General features: G+C 38.0%; 1 protein-coding gene across 3 annotated transcripts in view; it reads right to left on the bottom strand.

Moving 5' to 3' along the window:
• Positions 1-20,814, bottom strand: part of PDE9A (phosphodiesterase 9A) — a 167,189-nt gene that overhangs the window by 23,526 nt on the left and 122,849 nt on the right. For all 3 annotated transcript variants that reach the window (XM_069074814.1, XM_069074815.1, XM_069074816.1), the window contains 3 exons: positions 4,532-4,618; positions 3,196-3,300; positions 120-202 (listed from right to left, as the gene is read on the bottom strand). In XM_069074814.1, coding sequence (XP_068930915.1) covers positions 120-202; positions 3,196-3,300; positions 4,532-4,618 — 275 coding nt within the window. The remainder of the gene's footprint in view (positions 1-119; positions 203-3,195; positions 3,301-4,531; positions 4,619-20,814) is intronic.

Here is a 20,814-nt window from a genome sequence, read left to right as displayed (position 1 = left end):
TTATAGCTACAACTTTAAATTGTTATGAACATCAGATGATTGTTTGATGTAATAAATCACTTCTCTTTTGCTTCTGTTTATCCTTTAAAATAAAGATGGTAAAAAAATTGTGAACATACGTATTATTGTATCCTGGGTGATCCAGATCATGACAGACAGCTGCAGTCATTAGAACTAAGATATCCATTTGAGAAAACTTTTCCTACAATAGAAAAAAAAGGCAATAATATATAACTATTCAGCCTTTTACACTACTTTACAGAAGAAAATCATTATTGATATTGGATGGAAATGAATGATCAGTCCCACATACTTAGAACACATTCCTTTCTTACCTTGACTTCTAAAAATTCCTAATTTCCTTCAGTGCATACTTAGGAGGTCCTTATGTACTACATAAGGACTTTTTTGGTGCTTCCCCTACCTCCTCAGTTATCATGGTTCCTTGTTTCTTGAAATTGCTTTGCTTATTCTTTTTATTTATTTATATCACACTTGTTGCACTAAGCTTTCTCATTGAGACTATATGTACTGTTATTGAATCTTTTTTTTTTTTTGCCTTTTGGAGGGCAATTGGGATTAAGTAACTTGCCCAAGGTTACATGGCTAGTTTTTGTGTGTGGGTGTTAAGTGTCTGAGGCCAGAACTGAACTTGGGTCCTCCTGACTTGGGGGCCAGCGCTTTACTCACTGTGCCACCTAGCTGCCCCCTGAAGTTACTGAATCTTTAAGAGACATATGGAATGCTGCAGAAAAAGGCAGTTTGTGCTGGCAAAATTGGGAGTATTCTTATTATGTCTTATTTTGATGCATTTCATCCCATGGAATCAGAGAAGGTGTGTGTTTTAACTTTGATAGAGACTACATTACATAAATTGTAGAGAAAACAGAAAGAAGGTGAGGTGAAACTTATTTCTTGTGAAAACTGTCTTAACTGCTATATATGAAGAAAAGTCTAGGAAAAGCTGGCAGTTTACAGTGTATTCTGAAAGATTGCTTCATGTGATGACTAAAGAAAAGGACAAAGTAAAAGCTGTTATAACTAACCTTTCCTCAGAGAATGAATTAAACTCTTACTGTGAGGAAAAGAATGAAGGAGAATCTTTAGAGACTTTAATCAGTATGTAGAATAAACTGAATTATGAAACTGTGTTTCTGGAAGTGAAGTCCACAGGAATCTAGTTTGATGTGACTCTGGCTGTGATTTTTCCTATTCACCAAATGTAGTTTTTTAAAATTAATGTTAATTTAATCATAGGTGATGAATGGATTAATATATGAGTATATATGTAAATGAGTAATTACTGTTAGAAAAAGAGGTTTCTTTAGTTATGTAATAAATAATACCTAATGAACTGGAGTTGAAGTTAGAGGTAACATTAATTAATGAGAAGAGGTTGTAATTTTATTAATTAATAAAATTCCAAACATTTCCCTATGTTACTCTAGAATTCAGGATGATAGTTTTCCAGATAGGGACAAACCACCTCCTGCCTCTTGGCTAGGCTTACTCCAGACTGGGAAAAACCACCTTTTCAGTAGGCCTCTGAACCAGCCCAGAGGGCACAACTCATCTAGGTCCTGCTGTCAAAGAGTGGCTGGGATAAACTACATTGCCAAAAAGGGCCATAAAACCATCAGAATTGCCCCAATTCATAGCAACATGGCATGTTGGAGAGTTTGTGACACAAAACTTTGACCTTGACCATTTCTAATCACCTGCCTTCATCTGGAGGATTTCACTGTCTCTACACTCATTCCTTAACGATTAGCATACTCTCTTCTACTCCTACTTTTCCCATCCCTGTGATGTTAAACCTCTGGCTTCTTTGTCCAGAAGGATGTGAATAACAGAGAAATAGGCAAATGGTGAAATAATGCAGGGTTAGGGGTTAGTAAGGCATAATTTGGGATAGGACATGGGAACAAAGGATTTAAGAGTAGAGAATAGTGTAGCGTTAGTTTAATTCAACAAAGTTAAGATTAGGAAGATGGAAGTAGTGACAAAGAATTTTAAGATGAAAAGAAGTTTGTTCATTTTGGAGCAGGCATTTCAGAGAATAGAGGGCAGTCAGATAAAAAGTGAAACATTAGTGAGTACAGTTGAGGTAAATTGGGGTAAACAAGGGGGCAGGGAGATGGAGAATAGTGTTTGTACATCTTCAGCTGAGGGTTCTGAATTACTGGGATGGGAAGACTTCTAAGGTAGTTGGAATATTCTAACTAATGAGAAGTTTGTCCAGCTAGAGTGAAATTTATTAGAGAGAAGTCTTGCCTTAGGGGAGGCAGGTGATAAGACTATTTGAGGTACTTCCTTGAGGTGAACCTTGTAGTAGGTGGTGATGCTAAATGGCGCCAGGAGACCTACAATCCAGTAGGAAAGATTCAAGAGGCAGTAGATCCTTGTACTGGAGAAAACTCTGAAGGTATATGTGTGTGTGTGTGTGTGTGTGTATGGGGAATGGAGGAAGGATTCTTCCTCTAGAATTGGAAGACTTCCAGGAGGCCATGAAAGCCATTGGCCCTGGCTTTGTGAATCTGACTGAGCTCTGCTTTTAAGACGTCCCTGGTCAAGATTGAATGAAGCTGGCAAACCAGTGGTATGATGGAGGAGATTAAATAGGGGGAGCTTGTCCCAGGAACTGGCTTTATATCAGGGCCTAGGGCCTATAGAATCTGGAGATAGTGCTGGAGCAGGGCTTTCTGGAGGTAGGGTGGGAAGATATGAATAAAAGAGAAGTGGAGCAGGGTGGGGTTGGAGGGGTTGGGGGTGGGGAGGGAGGGGAAGGATCAAGGAGTAGGGGGTGGGAGCACCAGGAAGTAGAGGTGGGGAGTTGGGGGAGTGGGGGTGGGGGGGTGGGGGATCTTGTCTAGTCCACAGACATTCAACTCAAAGGAACATTTAGGAGGATAAGAAAATAACAGACTATAAGATTAATGGCTTGGAGACTCTTAATTTTAGTTATTTCTTGGTACATTGGCTGGGGTCAATTTGGAGGTAGCTGTCCATATTAGCTAGGGGCTGCTAATAGAGTGTTCCCCTTTTCTTCTGCCCAAGGAAAGACATGTTTTTCCCCCAGATAAAATCTGTGTTTTGTTTTCATTCCTTTCTCAGAATTGTGAGGCTATGATGAGTGCCAAGACTGAAAGGAAGCAGGAGATATATGTTCCTAGAGGAGGCAAAACAAGGACCCACCTGGAGAAAGCAGAGAGATATCATGCAATACATCATCTGAGTCACGCAGAAGCAGTGTCGAAAGTTATGAAAGGGGTTGTCTCTGTAGTTGTCATGGATGCAGAGCTGCCAAAATAAAAAAAATATGAGCTAATTTTTGGCACTATTAGCCACTAATTTCTTTCTAAGTTGAGGAAGACTGCTTAAGGTTCCATCTTCCCTCTCCATTTCTAACCCTAAGCTCAGGGTTTATTGTTCTTTTTCCTAATCCACCCCCCCCCCCATTCTTGTTCCATAATAATAATGATGATGATAATAATGGCATTTATTCTTATTAGGTGCATATTTCTGAAGACACTGAAATGACCTCATAGATCTCACCTGAAGCAGGCAAGATTACCTTTTTGACATATGGGGAAATTGGGACTCACAAAGTGAAATCACTTTCTAGGAGACATGTATTAGGTTAGCAATAAAATAGGGAGTAGAATTTGGACCTCCTAAGGCAAGGCACATTAGCATACATTGTCTTACTTTACTTATCTTACTTTATACATTTTTGTTTGATTCTCTTTTTCTTTAAGTTCATAAAATACAGACTTTAAGATCCAAGGAATATTTTTTATTTATAGTAAAAATAGACTTTAGGAGTCGTCTCGCCTATCTCCATCTCTTGTAGCGGTTAAGTTGTGCTTTAATTTTTTTTTGTCTGAACCTGTGATTTCATTGAGGAAGAGAATTCCTGGTGAGGAAACTCACTCTACCAATGATGATCAGCAATTGTTTGAAACTTGTAGTCTTAGAGGGGAACTGAGAAAGTAAAGGACTTTACTAACTATGTGTCAGAGGTAGGACTCAGGACTTTCTGACAACAAAGTCAGCTCTCTATTCATTAAACCATATTTCCTCTTGTGGCCTTGAATAGAAGCTATAAATTAATCCAGTTTTTAACCAACTCAGAATTAGAAGCATTGTGTGTGTATTCACACACACACACACACATGCCTCATCTCTATGGTTTCAAGACTTTCTTTGAGTTTCTGGATCCCAAGATTTTCCTCAGATCTTGAATTTTTCAGGCTGTCACATTAGAAAAATAATTTTGCAAGTTGGATTTACTAGATGAGCTATCTTTGCCTCCACCAATTTATAGCACTGTAACAATTTCTATTCTTATTATAAATTCTCTTCCAGTTTGGTAGAGAGTTAAAAATCTTTGCACAAGAAACCTAGTTTACAACGTAACACTTCTGAGGACACTTCATTTTTAGAAAACCCAGTTTTGTCCAAGAAGTATCTGGGGAATAAAAACATTTGTCATTATAAACAAAGGACAAATTATGTGCTTAATAATTACCAGCCACCTCTTCAGCGTAATAGGGTTGATATTAAAATCTCTGACTAGACCAAGATCATGGTACATGTGTTCTAAACAGCTTAGCATCTGTAAGGAAATTGAGAAAAGAATTGTTACCATAATATGCTGGCTCATTATAGAGCCTACGAATGGGGAGGGGCCTCAGAAGACATCTAAGATATTAAGGAATAGCAGATCATCTTCTGCCTGAGGATTTCCAGTGAGATAGGACTTGTTATCTCTTGAGGTAAGCCATTCCACTTTTGGATTGTTCTAATCACTAGCATTTTTCCTGACATGAAGTCAAAATCTGCCTCTCTGAAACTTTCATCTAGCTTAGTTCTATATTTTGAGGCCAAGTAGGACAAGTATAAACCTTCTTTTACCTTGCAACGCTTCAAATGCTTGTGTACTACTTTCTTCAACAGCCTCCTGCTTTGAAGATGGTGTTAAGTTTCCCTTGCATTGTCCCTGTATGCAGGGTGTCAAAGAGATGGGGAATTTAAGGCCTTACTAATGTAAATGTAGTGCCTAAGCTTCTTTTAATGTTATGATATGAGTGAACTATTTAAAAAGAGCATGATTGTGCTTTATGGAAAAGATGCCAGAGCTCTGGCATCCAACAAGAAGGTAGATAGCAGCAAGTGCTCTTCAGCTTTTGTTCTCACTGACTGGGAACCCTAGGTGTGGCTTTGACACCAGAGAGAAGATATGAAGATGGCACCAGATCATAGACATTCCAGGACTCACCCTGGAATAGGAATCAGACTACTGGTATTACTGGCCAGAGTGTGGAGATGATCATGACCAGGTATGCAAAGTGATTGGGAAAACTGGAGCTTCATGAAATAGTTATTTCTTCTTTTCTCTCTTGGAACTGGCCAAGCAATGGTTTGTTTAAATGTTTTGGGGTATAAATTGCTCAAGATTGGAGCTTAGGAGCTGCTTTCAAATATGCAGTGGAAATGAGTAAGAGCACCTGTTAGTATGTACCAATCTATTATTAATATACTTTCCCTTTGTGCCAATATAATACAAATGTTCCTGTGAATGGGCTTATAACCCTCTATTACCTGAAAATAGCTTTGTGGGTTTTTTTTTTGTTTTTGTTATTAATGTGATCTATTATGTTTAAAGGTTTTTTTTTTTAAACATTGAAACAACCTTGAATTCCTGACATAAGCTGAATCTGGCCATAATGCATAATCTATTAAATATGTTCCTATAGCTTCTTTGCTATTATTTTAATAAATATTTTAAATTAGTATTAGAGATATTGGTCTATTATTTTCTTTCTCTGCTTTGTCTGTCCCTAGTTTGGCCATCAGGGCCAATTATATGTATCTCATATAATGAGTTTGGTAGCATCCCCTCTATATTTTTGCAGATAGTTTATGTGATACTGGAGTTGTTTCCATTTAATTTATCAATTGTGTTGTCATATAATAATTGGACATAGTTCATAATAATTTCATTGAAGAGTATAATAATTTGATTTTCATCTGTCTAAAATTAATTAAAAATTTGTAATTTTAATAGCTTTAAAAAAAAGCTTTTAGTTTTACCATCAATGAATTTTTTTGCCTTTAACTTTCCCTTCTATGATTTTTAGAATTTCTACCTGTTTTTGCTTTTCTACTTTCTAAACTTACAATTCAATTAATTCATTAAATTCATTCTCTCTTTTGTTTACATATTGACACTCTCTTAAATACTCTTATTTCTCAATTCCCCAGCTTGCTCATTTTCCATGACCTACTCCTCCATCCCACTTCAGTTCACACCTTAGTAACTCATGGTCAGAAAATGGCTTTTCAAGTCTCCACCTGTTAGATTGGGTGCAGGCAGAGAATGTTGCATATGATTTGCATGACCCAATAGGAAGGACAAATCCATGCAAGCTCTAAGGAGCAGACTGGCCCTCATTGGTCAGTCCCCTCATTAAATTAAGGATATATGTTGATCTGAATAATTGGTACCATGGGATGATAAAAACACTTTTGATTGGGTGGGGATCCAGAAGGACTTGTAACGGGTTCTGATGCATATCTAGAACAACTGGGACAAGGGAACGATTAATTTTGGGAGAATTGTGATGACATGGAATGAAAGAGTCTTGGATGGAATATGTGTATACATTCTGTGACTAGTTCTGGTCAACTAGCCATATAGTGAATGAGGATCTTTTAATGGTTTCAGAGGCATGCAAAAAAAGGCTTAAGTTGACCTCCACCATATTTCTTCATCTCATTCCTTTCATCTGTGCTTTTGGGAGATCTTGTCGTCTCTTTAATTTGTGGTGTTTGGTGAGAGAAAATGTTGACTTTGGGGCTTTCTCTGTGAGGCTATGTTCCTCTGTGAAAAGCCTTGGTTGTTGGTATCTGTATTTGTTCTTTTCCATTTTAAGTGAAGGAGATTAATTTGGCAGTTTGGAGAGCAAGTCATAGGAAGTAGCCATCAGAGTCCAGGCAGGGTTTTGTGGCCAGCCCAGAATCAATTCCCCAAGGATCAAGGAGTAACCTTCTGTACCCAGTCCAACTGAAACTAAAATCATCTAGTAGTTATGCTATGGCTGGACATGAACTTAGTAGGATCAATGCTATTTAGGAGCTAAGCTAAGTTTTGGTTCGACCTCAAGATACTGAGAAGGCACAGGGGGGCGTATATCCCTGAGGTGTTGGAGGAAATGTCTATATTTTGTATTTGCTATACTTTTGAAGTAAATATTATTATGTAAAAGCTAATTCATATTCAGTGGTTAAATAATACTAGGGTGCTAGTCACTGGCCCCCAACTGTTGATGAGAGGGAACATAATGGAGAGGTTGAGCTGATGGCAGCTGATACTTCCAAATGCCTCAGGGTACCTATAACTCTGGAGGCATATGTAGCCTCCCTAGAACTGAGAGAAAACCAGAACATACTGCTATAGACTAATGAGGTTGAGTTAGAACTAAATATAATGTGAGTGGATAATCTCTCTGTCTCTTTTTTTTTTAATGCTTTATTAACTTCTGATTTACATCATCCGTTTCCGCCAGATTTTGAGTTACAAATTTTCTCCCCATTTCTCCCCTACCCACCGCCCCAAAATAGCAGTCCCACAGGATATCCCCTCCTCCAATCTGCTCTCTCCCACATTTCCCCCATACCCCTTTCCACTTTTCCAGTGGATCTCTATGCCTCAGTGCCTGCACATCCCATTTCCCAATTACAGGTATTAATAATAGTGTATATATATATATATATGTATATATATACACACACACACACACATACACACACATACATATATATATATATATATACATATTTGAATATTTGATTTCAAAACTTTCAATTCCAGATTCATTTCCCTCCTTCCCCGTCATCCACCCCTACTGGGAAGATATGCAGTTCAGTATAGGTTGCACATGTGTGGCTAATGCAAAACAATAACATAGTAGATACATTGTAAAAGACTGATTACACTTCCCTCCCTCCCATCCCATCTCCCGCCCGATCAACTCTCCACTTTGATCCCATCTATTTTTTTTTTTTTAAATCATGTTTTATTGCTACAAAGGAATGGCTCTGTATTGTAGCCTTGGTTTCTTAGGGTTCAGTGTGTGACTATGAGGAATGGGTGTACATTTGCTGGTTTGGAAGAAGGATGTATTTGGAAAATTGACTGGGAGGCCCATTCATATTTTCTTCATGGGTTGGCCAGCTGTGAAGGAGGCATGGCAAGCCTGTGCCAAACCTCCAATTAGATTAAGGAATTCTTGAAAGTTTAACTGCCCATCACAGTTGAGGTCCAGTTTCTTCATCATTCGGTCCAGAACAACCTCATCCTGGTTCTGTGTGAAGGAAGCCAGCTCTGTGTTCATGAAGGCAAGGAACTCAGTCTTGGAAAGGGTGTTTCAGTTGTTAGTTTCTCCCGGCCAGCATACTTCTGGAAAACAGCTATCATGGACTCAATGCATCTCTCTCTTTCAGTGGGGACGACTTTTTTGGCCATTGTGGAGGGGAGAGGAGGATCTGGAAGTGGAGCCTCTCTAGAAAGTAGCGTCGGAGAGCCGATCCCATCTATTTTCAAGAGTGAGTGCTTCCAACCTCCCTCCCCCCCAGCCTACCCTCCCTTCTATCATCCCCCCTCTTATCCCCTTTCCCTCCTTATTCTTCTGGAGGGTGAGATACCCTATTTAGTGTGTATTTCACTCCCTTCTCAAGCCAAATTCAATGGGAATAAGGTTGACTCATTCCCTTTTGCCTTCCTATTCTTCCCCTCCATTGTAACCATTTTCCCTTGCCTCATCTGTATGAGATAGTTTACCCCAATCTGTCACTCCCCATCTCCTCTCATTATATTCCTCTCACCTGTTAATTTCACCTTTTAAGTATCATTCCTTCCTGTTAAATTGGACCTGTGCCCCCTATCTATGTATACCTGTAAACATATATATACACATTCACATATGTATTCATATGCCCTCATATATAGAAATATATATATATATATTTCTAATCCCTTCAACTACTGAGAAAAGTTTCATAAGTTATGATTATTGTTTTTCCATGTAGGAATGTTAATAGTTCAACTTTGATAAGTTCCTTATGATTTCTTTTCCCTGTTTACCTTCTCATGCTTCTCTTGCTTCTTGTATCTGAATGTCAAATTTTCTATTCAACTCTGGTTTTTTCAGCAAGAATGCTTGAAAGTCCTCTATTCCACTGAATGACCATATTTTCCCCTGAAACATGATACTCAGTTTTGCTGGGTAGGTGACTCTTGGTTTTAATCCCAGCTCCTTTGCCCTCCAGAATATCATATTCCAAGCCCTTCGATCCCTCAGTGTAGAAGCTGCCAGATCCTGGGTTATCCTGATTGTGTTTCCACAATATTCAAATTGCTTCTTCCTGGCTGCTTGTAATATTCTCTCCTTAATCTGGAAATTCCAGAACCTGGATATAATATTCCTAGGAGTTTTCTTTTTGGGATCTTTTTCAGGAGGTGATCGGTGGATTCTTTCAACCTCTATTTTGCCCTCTGGTTCTAAAACATTAGGGCAGTTTTCTTTGAGAACTTCCTGGAGGATGATTTCTAGGTTCTTAATTTGGTCATGGCTTTCAGGCAGTCCAATAATTTTTAAATTATCTCTCCTGGATCTATTTTCCAGGTCAGTGGTTTTTCCCATGAGATATTTCACATTTCCTTCTATTCTTTCATTTGTTTGGATCTGTTTAACACCATCTTGATTTCTCATAAAGTCATTAGCTTCCATTTGCTCCAATCTAACTCTGAAGCAATGATTCTCCTCATTGAGTTTTTGAGATTCTTTTTCCATCAGTAAAATTTGGCATTCTTTTCCTCATTGCCTTTTTGGGCCTCTTTTGCTATTTGAGTCAGTCTGTTTTTTAAGGTATTATTTTCCTCAGTCAGGCTGTTGACTCTCATTTAATAATTTTCTTGCATTGTTCTCATTTCTCTTCCCAATTTTTCCTCCACTTCTCTTATTTGGTTTTCAAAATCTTTCTTAAGGTCCTCTATGGCCTGTAACCAGCTTGTATTTTCATTTGAAGCTTTTGGTGCAGGAGTTCTGACTTCACTGCTTTCCTCCTGTTCCATGCTTTGCTCCTTTTTGTCCCCAAAATAGGAGTGTATTGTTGGAATCTTCTGTCTGCTTTGTTTCCTTTGCCTGCTCATTTTGCCACTCAATTACTTGACTTATGGGCTTTTTGCCACAGTAGGACTCTTCCACCAGGCAGGGGAGCTTTCATCCCAAACGCTGGGGTTTTCTCAGCTGCTGGAGGTATTAGATGGGTGCCCTCTCTGAGGTCTCCACACGCTCTGGCAAGCTGGACACACACCCCAGAACTTCCACCCTAGAATGCAATCCATATCCAAGCAGTTTAAAGCAAGAGCAATTACCTCTCAGACTGGTGTTTGGTCCCCCTACACTCTGCAGGCCAAGAGCTGAAGCTGCCACGTGGCACTGGCTGGCTGTGCTGGAGTCTCAGCGGCTTTTCGCCCTGGGGGTAAAAGCCACGCACTCCCACTTACTGGTCCCAAAGTCCAGACTGTACTGACCTCTCACTTTGTCTTTTTGTGTCTATGTGTTGATAAATCTGGAAAGGCCACAGCTGCTGCTGATCTGGAGTCCCTCTGGTGGGGCTGGTCAGGCCCACCCTGGGGCTTAAGCCTCGGTGGGGCTGGGCTCGGCTCCCAGAGTGCTGTGCTGGATTCCTGCCGGCCTGCTGGGCTGTCCTCAGCGGGAGGTTAGCTTCTTTGTGTCATTTTGTGGGTTCTGCAGCCCCAAAGTTTGTTTAGAGTCCCCTTTTTACATGGATTGGGGAGGGTGGAAGCTGGAGCTGCGAGAAGGTTGTGCTTCTACTCCGCCATCTTGGCTCCGCCCCCCTCTCCGTCTCTTTTCTAGAAACATTTGCTGGTGAGGATTACTTTGAAACACAGAGCCACTGAGTAGGCAACTATACTATCTCCTACTAGGCTGTCCTTGAAAGCATCGTGCCAATTTTTTTTGTGCTTACTTTTTTCCTGACACTAAGTGAATAAATATGTGGATACAGAATGGATCAGGTTTTGGTCTTGTGAACTTTGACAGGTCAAAAGAGCCATTAGAAGGTCATTCAGCAATAAGGAGTAAGGACCACCAGAATTTGTTGCATTGTTAGCCAAGGCTAGTTATAAGCCAGCCCTGAGGGGCAACCTGCTTGATTCGTTCCAAAAGTGGACAGATTCCAAGTTAAGATACTAAGTCCTGAAAAGGAACTGGTACAGATTAGCAAGGTAGCAAATCATCCATTGTGAATAGTACTTCCTGAAGCAGATTTGGTGGGAACTTCTTAGACAAGAGAAAAGGATTTCCCAAGCTAGGAGCTGAGAAACACCCCTAAATCTTATGTGTTCCTCAAGTGTGCCTTATAGTATAATGATTTGAGTCTGATTCTCTTCTCCCCAAAGAGTTTGTGTGTGTGTACAAAGGGAGAATGAGCCCCTCTTGTTTGGGGAGATTGCTTGTTTTGTAATTGCTGTTCTTACTATAACTTCTCAGTAAATTTCCTTTATAAAATCTAATTCATGTCAACTAGTTGATAAATTTTGGAGAGAGAACATAGGATGTGACTCCAAAAGGACACAGCTCCTTAGAGATATCCCTAAAAATCCTGAGGGGAGAAGTGGACAACTGCTTTCTGGGTACTTTACCTACTAATGGGAATGGGCATTTGGAAAGTTAACCTACTACTTTAATATACAATGGTACCATGTTCCGACTTTTACCTATTCTGATAAATCCTCTTAAATAAATTATATACCTTTCTTAAGCCATAGTCCAGTTATAAGTCATAGATTGTCAAGTCTCAGTAATACATCTATATGATATATTAGATAACAAAAACTACTAAGGCAAATTTTAGAATCTTCTTCCTTCCCAAACTTTCTTATGAAGCCAAATATTTCTAGAATGGTTTAGGTAAAGGTTAACTGGAAGCAGAAGGGAGAGTTAGATGAAGATTTAGAGGTCCCTTCCAACACTTTGTTTTCATGATATAAGTCTAATTTTGTGTAAAACTTTAGCAAAATACAGGATCATCTGGTAACAGCTTGAAAAATTCTTTGTTTCAGAAGCCAAGAGAAATTCTGTAAAAGAAGGAAAGGTAAACAATGGGAAAAATGTGCAGATAGAATGGCAAATGGCCATGTTAAGATCCTTTTTCATTTTTTGTGTGTGTTGAAAAACATCTCATTAACTAAAAATTTAGCTCAAGATTCTAGCATAAAATATTGAAAACAAAATTTAAGTACTGTATCTCTTATAAAAACCTTCAAAGATGTAATTCAGAAGAGATTAAAGGTGCATATATGAATATATATAAACAAAAAGTGAATAAATAAAAATGTATTTTGTTGTTGTTCAGTCATTCTTCATGACCCCATTTGGGGTTTTCTTGGCAAAGATACTGGGGTGGTTTGTCATTTTCTTCTCCAGTTCACTTTACAGATTAGGAAACTGAGGCAAACAGAGTTAAGTGACTTGCCCAGGGTCATGCACATAGGAAGTGTCTGAAGCCATATTTGAACTCAAGAAGCTGAGTCTTCCTGACTCCAGTCCTGACACTCTATCCACTGTGCCTAGTTGGGTGAATCAAGAAAAAGTTCATGTAGAAGATGGTGCTTGAGATGTTTCCTAAAGGAAGAAAGGGATTCTGTGAGCCAGAGATAAAGAGGGAGAGCATTCCACCTCCTTGGGATAGCCAGTGAAATGGCATGGAGATAGAAAATGGAATGCTTGTGTAAGGCAAAAAGGGTAATGTAAAGTCTATGGAGGCTGGAAAGAAGGTTGGGTTCAGGTTGAGAAGGGATTTATAGAAACTAAATGGAGGAGCTTATGTTTAATGAGGATGCATCAGGGAGTTACTGGAACTGATTGAGTAGGGGAGTCCCATGTTTAAGGAAAATCCCTTTGGCAGCAATCTGTAGGATGGACTGGAATGGAGAAAAACTTGAGCCAAGGAGACAATTAAGAGTTCATTGTAATGATCTAGATAAGAGGTGAAGGTAGCTAAAATTAAGGTCATAGGGGTCACACGCAAGAAGTATGGGTAGTATGGATATCTGTATGTGTATGTGCATGTATATGTATATGTAGAAATAGTAAGATTTGCTAATTGACTGGAAGTGTGGAGTGAGGGAGAAGGAGAAGTCAAGAATAAAGCTGTGATTATGAGCCTGGGAGACTGGAAGAATGGTGGGGCCTTTGACAAAATTAGGGAAGTAAGGAAGAAGGGAAAATTTTGGGGGGAAAGATCATGTGTTCAGTTTCTGACATTAAGTTTGAGAAGCCTTTAGGACTTTTAATTTGTAATGTCCAGTAGGCAATTCATGATGCAGAACTGAAGTTCATGAGAAGAACTGGGGCTGAATTTACTGAAATTGCCCTTTGAATTTTATTATCTCAGGGCCATTTAAGGATTGGGACACTGACATAGCTTTCTGGCCTTCTAGGGACAAAATAGCCAGGACACAAGGGGCTAGACCTTTTCTGTCAGACTAGATTTTCAGGATAGCTTAATACTGACTCAGAAGAGCTCGACTCAGCTGAATTAAAATTATATACTGGATGAATATCCCTTCTCTGCTCTGAATGTCCTTCCTCTGCTTATGGCTAAGTAAAACCCCCTTTGTTAATTGTTAGATGGACTATGAGTTTCTCTTTTCATTCTAATTTCAGACCTAAAATACGAGGACACTAGCCTGAGTTAGTCCCAGTCTGTGGGGCATGGCAACAGTTGGAAGTTTTCACCTCATTGAAGGGAGAGATAAGAATATGAGCCCCAGGTGGCCCCTGAACTTCTGATGGTGCTTCTGGTAGTACCAATGGCTGGATGGCTTTTTACTGTGAGGTTTACTCCATAACCCATGAAGGATAACAAACTGTCTGTGGCCTTTCAGTAATTAATGTTTATAAATTGTGTTTATCTTCAGTTTCATCAATAATTGTACCCTGAAAGTAACATCAGTAACATTGTTCATTGAATTTGCAGTTTTTTGTGTGGGGAGGTGTGATGGTAATCTTCAAGTTCATCAGCTGTGTTGGCCCGCAGCTTTCTAGTTTGGTAATCTAAATCTCCTCCAAGCTCTACTAGGATATTTTCTCTGGACTCGATTTATGTTCAAAACAGTGGGGAAAGGATTGAATTTCGGAATGGGAAGTTTGTTTCCCTCCCTGCTCCCCCCGCCTTCCCCAGCAGGAAAAAAAAAAGACCAAAGAATACGGCCTTGCCCTTTCTTTGTTGGAACTAGATGGATTTATATTGCTAGTATTCATCAACTAATAGCTAATATGACTCCTGTTTGACTGAGAGAATGCCATGGTACTACTCAAATAGAGAAGGGACTTATTTCAGTTTCTTGGACACACTTTCAGAGAGGATTTAGAGATGGGTTGAGAGAAAGAAGTGAAGCATAGGCTTGAATGGTGGATTAGGGATTTAGATAGGGCATAACACCCTTAACTTCCAGTATCTGAAGCCTTAGAGATCACTGAGGATGGACTGCCTACTGGTTGGTGAAATTGTTCATTCCTGGTTTGAACTGAGCTTGTATTTCTCTCTCAGCTGAAGAGTTCATTTGCTCTTGGGTATTGTTTTATATTTTCTAATTTGTATACCTTCTCTAATTTCTGTTTGATGTCTTCTTTAATTATTTGTGACGGTCTTTTGAGTAACTAGCATTTGGAGGAAGGGGCTAAGCTGGCAATGATAAGCTAAAGTGATCAAGAGAGACAGTGATCAAGGAGGCAGTTTTTGCTCTAAGCATTAGAATTATAGCCTTGGACTAAATACATTTAAGATATGGTAGATAGATATGTCTAGCTCAGTACCCCTCTTAGAGATAAGAGAAACCTCTAGGTTCTGTTGCCTGGGATTCTTTGGCACAGCCCTCTTCCTAATCTCTGCAATGGTATCATATCCATCCATGTCCTCAGCCAGCCATTTTTATATATTAGACAGCCCCATTCACACATCTCTCTCATATTAATTATTGTATCTTGTTTTGTGCAGATGTTTTAGTCCTGTCTGCCTCTTTGTGACCCCATTTGGCAGGATACATTTTCTTCTCTAGCTCCTTTTACAGATGAGGAAACAGATTAATAGGATTAAGTGACTTGCCCAGCATCCCACAGATAGTAAGTGTCTGAGGCCAAATTTGAACTCAGGAAGATGAGTCTTCCTGACTCCAGGCCAAGTATACACCTAGCTGCCCAATTATTATATCTATCTCATATTAACATTAATGAATATATTCCTAATCCCTATAGTATCATATTATTAGTGTGTGTAGCACCAGTGTGACATTCCATAATAATATAAATTAATCAGGCTATTTTAATAGCATACATCATTGGAGAAAGGGTTATAGACGAAGCTCTTTTGTGTTCCTATTGTGTCCTATTGTGAATAATGTATGTAGCATAAGAATATGGCAGCCTAGGCAGAGGAAGGGTTAAGGTGTTGAGAATGCTGAATATATCATATGCTGACAGTCATGGACACCATATTGGTATGACTTGACTGTTTTTATTACAAGGAAGAGTTCTGGTATGTGTAGAGGGCAAGAAGGGTAGGACATATTAGGAAATTATCGTGATGTAAAAAGCCATAATAACATCAATACATCCAAAATAAATACAATGGCTATTTTGATGACCAAAATCATGAATAAACCCCTGCCCCAAATGACTTTTTCCTACATATGGCCTTATTCATAATTTATTCAGCAGCCATAGCACCAATTTCAACTACAAATATTAAAACATATATACAAATGTGGTAAAATAGAATAAGTTAAATAAATGTTTGATAGTTATTTCTATGGAGTTATATAGAACATGTCTGACCTAACATCTACAAATAACCATTGTGTCCAGAAGTTCTAGAACAAAAATGGGAATAGTAAAGGTTGGAGGGGCTTTGGGAAGATATATATAGCAATACATAGTTGGAGGAACTTTGAATCAGCTTAACCATTCTGGAAAACAACTTTGTATTATATGAGAAAAGTTCTTTGACTGTTCATGCCCTTTAGCCTAGCAATCCTGAAATTGATATAACACTTCAAGATTTGCAAAGTACTTTGTACATATCTCATGCGAACCTCACAATAGTCCTGTGAAGTAAGTGCTATTATTATCCCATTTTACATATGAGGAGACTGAGGTTGAGAGTGTTTGTGATCTGCCCAGAGTTACATAGTTAGTAAATATCTAAAGTAGGATTTGAACCCAGGTCTTTCTAATATTAATTTCATTTTTCTATCCAATATGCTATGCTATCTCCCAAATGTAGTATCTTGCAATTATAAGAAAGAAAATGATTTGTGTAGAATTTGTCAGATATAAATTTAGGATGTTTCATCTGCCCAATGACTTAAGTATTTGCCTAAGGTAAATAGTACCATAGTCATGAGATGGTACTCAGGTCTCCTGATCTACTCCAGTGTTCTTTCTAGTAGGATTTTCTACTAGTTCTTTCTAGTAAGACTCATATTGCTTCTTTAGAGTAAAATAGTATCCAAAGGAATTGACTTAACAGTAGAAGGCTAAGCTTTGCAAATGATTATATTTAATTTACTCTTTACACATTATAATTATCAGATAAATTCTTATAATTGAAATTTTGTGCTTGTCACCACTCAGGCTTCCTTAAATCACTTAGATCAAGATGACATTAGCACTAGACTTAGAATCAGGAAAACTTGATTTCAAATCCTGACTCAGGTATTTATTAACTATATGACCGTGGGCAAGTCATTTAAACTCTTTGTACCTGTTTTCCTCATCTGTAAAATGAAGGGACTGGACTTAGTAGTCTCTAAGGTCTCTTCCAACTCTAAATCAACAAACCTATCATTTTATGATAAATAACCCTGTTATTCGCTGTTGTAGCATTATTAAAATTTAAATAAATAAAATTTGTTTGTAACAGTAGATTTGTGGTTGAGATGTTTGAAAGCCTCTAAACATAACCTGTAAGTAAAAATGTAGTCACTAAAATGTCATGCAGAGCCACAAAGTGTAAATTTAATCAATTTACCATTGGTTATAAAAATGTTTGCAGTTCTTTTTCATTTTTATGTGTTGCCCTTCAATTTTTATCTTTAAATGACTCAAGGCTGACTTTGCTTAGTTGGATTTCTTGATAGTTTTCTTTATACTGGTGGTTTTGTTCTCTACTTTTTTTTGTTGTTTACATTTTATGAGGCAATACTGTACATAATCTTCAATTACTCTTCTTACTAAGCTTTTACAAAAGAGTTTGTATTTGACACCGATGGTGCTCTTTTCTGCCATATCTCTCTGTTTGGCAAGTAAGTCAAATGTTTGCTGACTAAGGCACTTTTTAGGGTTTTTCCATCTTCTCATGATTTATAATTGCCATAAATTCCTACATAAAATAATTATAGTCTATTTCTTTACCTTTTTCTATCCATATTCCATTTTTCATCATCAATATCTTGTTTCAATAGACCAGGATGAAATTTTAAAAGTTGCATATGTTTAAAGTCACATATTTTCTCATTATTATTCTTTCTTCTACCTTTGTACTAATTTTGATCTTTGCCCTAAGGTGGTCATCTGACTATGTGGATTCAGGAATAATTCATGACATTAAAATATAATCAATTTTGTTTTTGTAATTCTATTTGTTCCTGGTCACCCACTGCCATCCATACACTATGATAACAGTAGTAAGTCAGAGTAGAACAGAACTTTGCTGTAGCAAAAAAATCTTATTTAAAAAAACTCAACAACAACATAAGAGTGATAGAGTATACGTTTCTGGATATATCCTTCTTAACTAGTTAGCTGAGATGGAAAGTGATTTTTTTGCTATGTTATTTGATGCTAGCTGTGATCTAAGTATGACCTCCTAACTTTTAAAATTAAGCATTCATAAGATATAGGTGTTAGGTTTTTATGTAGTAAATGGCCTCTTTTATAATTTTTTTCTTTTTGGAGGGCAATTGGGGTTAAATGACTTGCCCAAAGTCACACAGCTAGTAAGTGTGTCAAGTGTCTGAGGCCGGATTTGAACTCAGTCCTCCTGACTCTAGGGCCAGTGCTCTACTCACTGTGCCACCTAGCCTCTTTCATATTTTACTTCTGAGCCAAATTTATTAGCATATTTTTTGCCATTCTCCTACCAACCTTTTTATTGAAGTTACTGAGTACTAAATTGATTTAATTTTAAAGTTCTTATCTAACTATAGAATTTACCTTCATATCCTTTGCCACAGTAGTTAGAATATAAGTTACAGTTAACTTCTTGGCAATCCTTTAACAAAAATTCATTATAAGCACTGTGACATGGGTTAACAAAGTGTGGCAAGGATCTGACATTTAACAGCTAAATAAATTTTTTACAGACCATTGATTTTTAGCACCCTATGACTACTCCCTTTCTGCTATCTACCATTGTCACTGTAGAAGCAGAAGGTGGTCTTCATAGGACTGAGTTCTCTTATTTTTCTTTGTTTCACTTTGTTTCAATTTTTATAATTGCCTTTATAACCCATGATTCATGGTTCCCCTAGGACTTTTGGCTCATGCATCCTCATATTAAATAAATGTTGCTAGGGATTTGATTTTAGTATTAGAGTGTCAGTTTCTTTCTTTGGCTTATTGTTCCTACTCCATTTTGTATCTCCAAAATAAAATGAGCATAGATTGTGTCTTGGTTTCTCCAAATGTGGGTTATAGGGTCCCCATCTTCCTCAAAGGCATTTGATATACACTATGGACATCTGGTATTATTTATTTTTGCTCCCATGGAAAATGGATAAGGTACTAAGGACCCATAGGAATCAATAAATGGATAGATAAAATTAAAATCTGTTAAACTCTATATTTTGGGGGCTGATAGAGACCCTCCATCTCAGATCTGTTTCATTTAAGCAACTTAACTAGATTTGCTCAAGAAGTTGAATTCTTCATCCTGTTGACTGCTAGGCTTATCTTCTTCTCTTTTCAAGGATGATTAACCTATACAAAGGCTTGCTGTCTAGAAGGCCAGTGCCCAAACACTTGAATTTAGGAACCCTTAGAGCAGGTAACTCTTGATTTTGGGATTATGCATAAAATGGTCCTGAAAGCTGGGAGAATCCAATTTCAGGTTATCTCTCCTCAGGCCATGTGCAAACAAGAACTTCCATAAACAGGCCATATGTAAACACGTTTACCTCTGCCTTGTATTTCTTTGGGGATTCTTATTAATGTCCTGATTACTGCCATATGTTGGACATAGCAAGAACATTCTTAAGTAAGTCCAGTCTCTGACCTGTCATAAGAAAAGGAAACAGAAAGATAGAAGAAGGTGGCCAAGGACCAAAGGTCCTGAATCTCCCTCTTAGGCTTGCCATGTTCTTTTTTTATGCACATTTCTATTAGAACTTTGGTGGATGATTGGGAAATTCTTTTTTACCTCAGGCTGTCTTCCAGTCTGAAAGTCCAAAAGAGAGAAAATGAGTAAAAAAGAAGGCTGAGCCATTCCAAGGCTCACTTTTACAGACCACAGGGAAAGAACAGCTCTTCTGACAAGAATCTGTCCCTTCTGATTCTGTCACCAATAATCCTGAATGTAACCTCATTCACTGGAAGCTAATGAGAGGAGTTTCTTGTGTTTTCTCAATAAGGTGCTAGGGAGCAACATATTTACTTGTATGAGAAGTGCCATTCTAATGAATATTCATTCTCCATAATCTTATCAAATTGATTAAGGGATTTATTAACTTAGTAAGGGACTTTTTTTGGTCAACTTTCATGGCCAAATGATTTATCACCTACTGTCCAGTCTACTAGTAATTAGATTTTCCATACTTATCTGCATTGGTCTGTGGAATGAAAACACAGCCTGTCAGTGGGACCATGATATAATTCTTTCTAGTATGGTAAAATCTGACAAAGTTTCTTCTGTTTGGTTGGCATAACCTTTGAGAACTCAAGATCATTTCCATACTACATTGAAGTACGGTATTGGAGTAGGACCTTATTGCAAATCCAAGAAGAAAAAGAATACCTATTATGCAGACCATGATACACAGATGGATGGAAAGCCCATGGAGCTGATTCACTGGCACATATACTTTGGATAGATACCACAGATGGACAATGAGATCAGAATTGAATAAGAGGAAGGAACTTGCCCGAGTTACCTTTGGAAAATTTTGAAGTACTTTTAATAACTTCAAATTTCTTCTTGCAATTAGGGTCCAACTGTTAAATGCTTGTATTTTTCTAGTGTTGCCATATGGCTGTAAAGTCTAAATTATCACAGTTTCCAAATAATTCTAATTTCAGGTCACCCAAAGGATAATGGAGAGATGGATGCCTAGTGTGTATCATTAGGCTGCAGCACTTTAACAATGAAGAAATGTGCAGGAGAAGAGATTTTAAAGATATTATAAAATGGACAGATGATTAAAAAATGTAGTCAGTCAGTCATGTAACAGCTATAATGAATAACTTGATATTTATATAATATATGTATATATATGCATATATATAATATATGTCCCATTTATACCCCTGAAATGGCAAAAGAGCTAGATGAATGCTCCCACAAATTGGGGACCCCCTGCAAAAGATTTAGTGGAGATTCAAGAATTACATAGGATGAAGTGAGGATGGATTATGATGGGCATTGTTGGAGTGAGGACCCACATAGATCACAGATCCATAAAATAGGGACAAAGTACAATGATGAATGTTTACTTGCTGGCAACTT

Source organism: Petaurus breviceps, unplaced genomic scaffold, assembly GCF_028583685.1.
Source record: "Petaurus breviceps papuanus isolate PSGF00001 unplaced genomic scaffold, PetGlider_PUasm1.0 90897, whole genome shotgun sequence".
In the NCBI taxonomy this organism is placed as follows: domain Eukaryota; kingdom Metazoa; phylum Chordata; class Mammalia; order Diprotodontia; family Petauridae; genus Petaurus; species Petaurus breviceps.
This window is presented reverse-complemented; position numbering and strand designations above follow the sequence as displayed.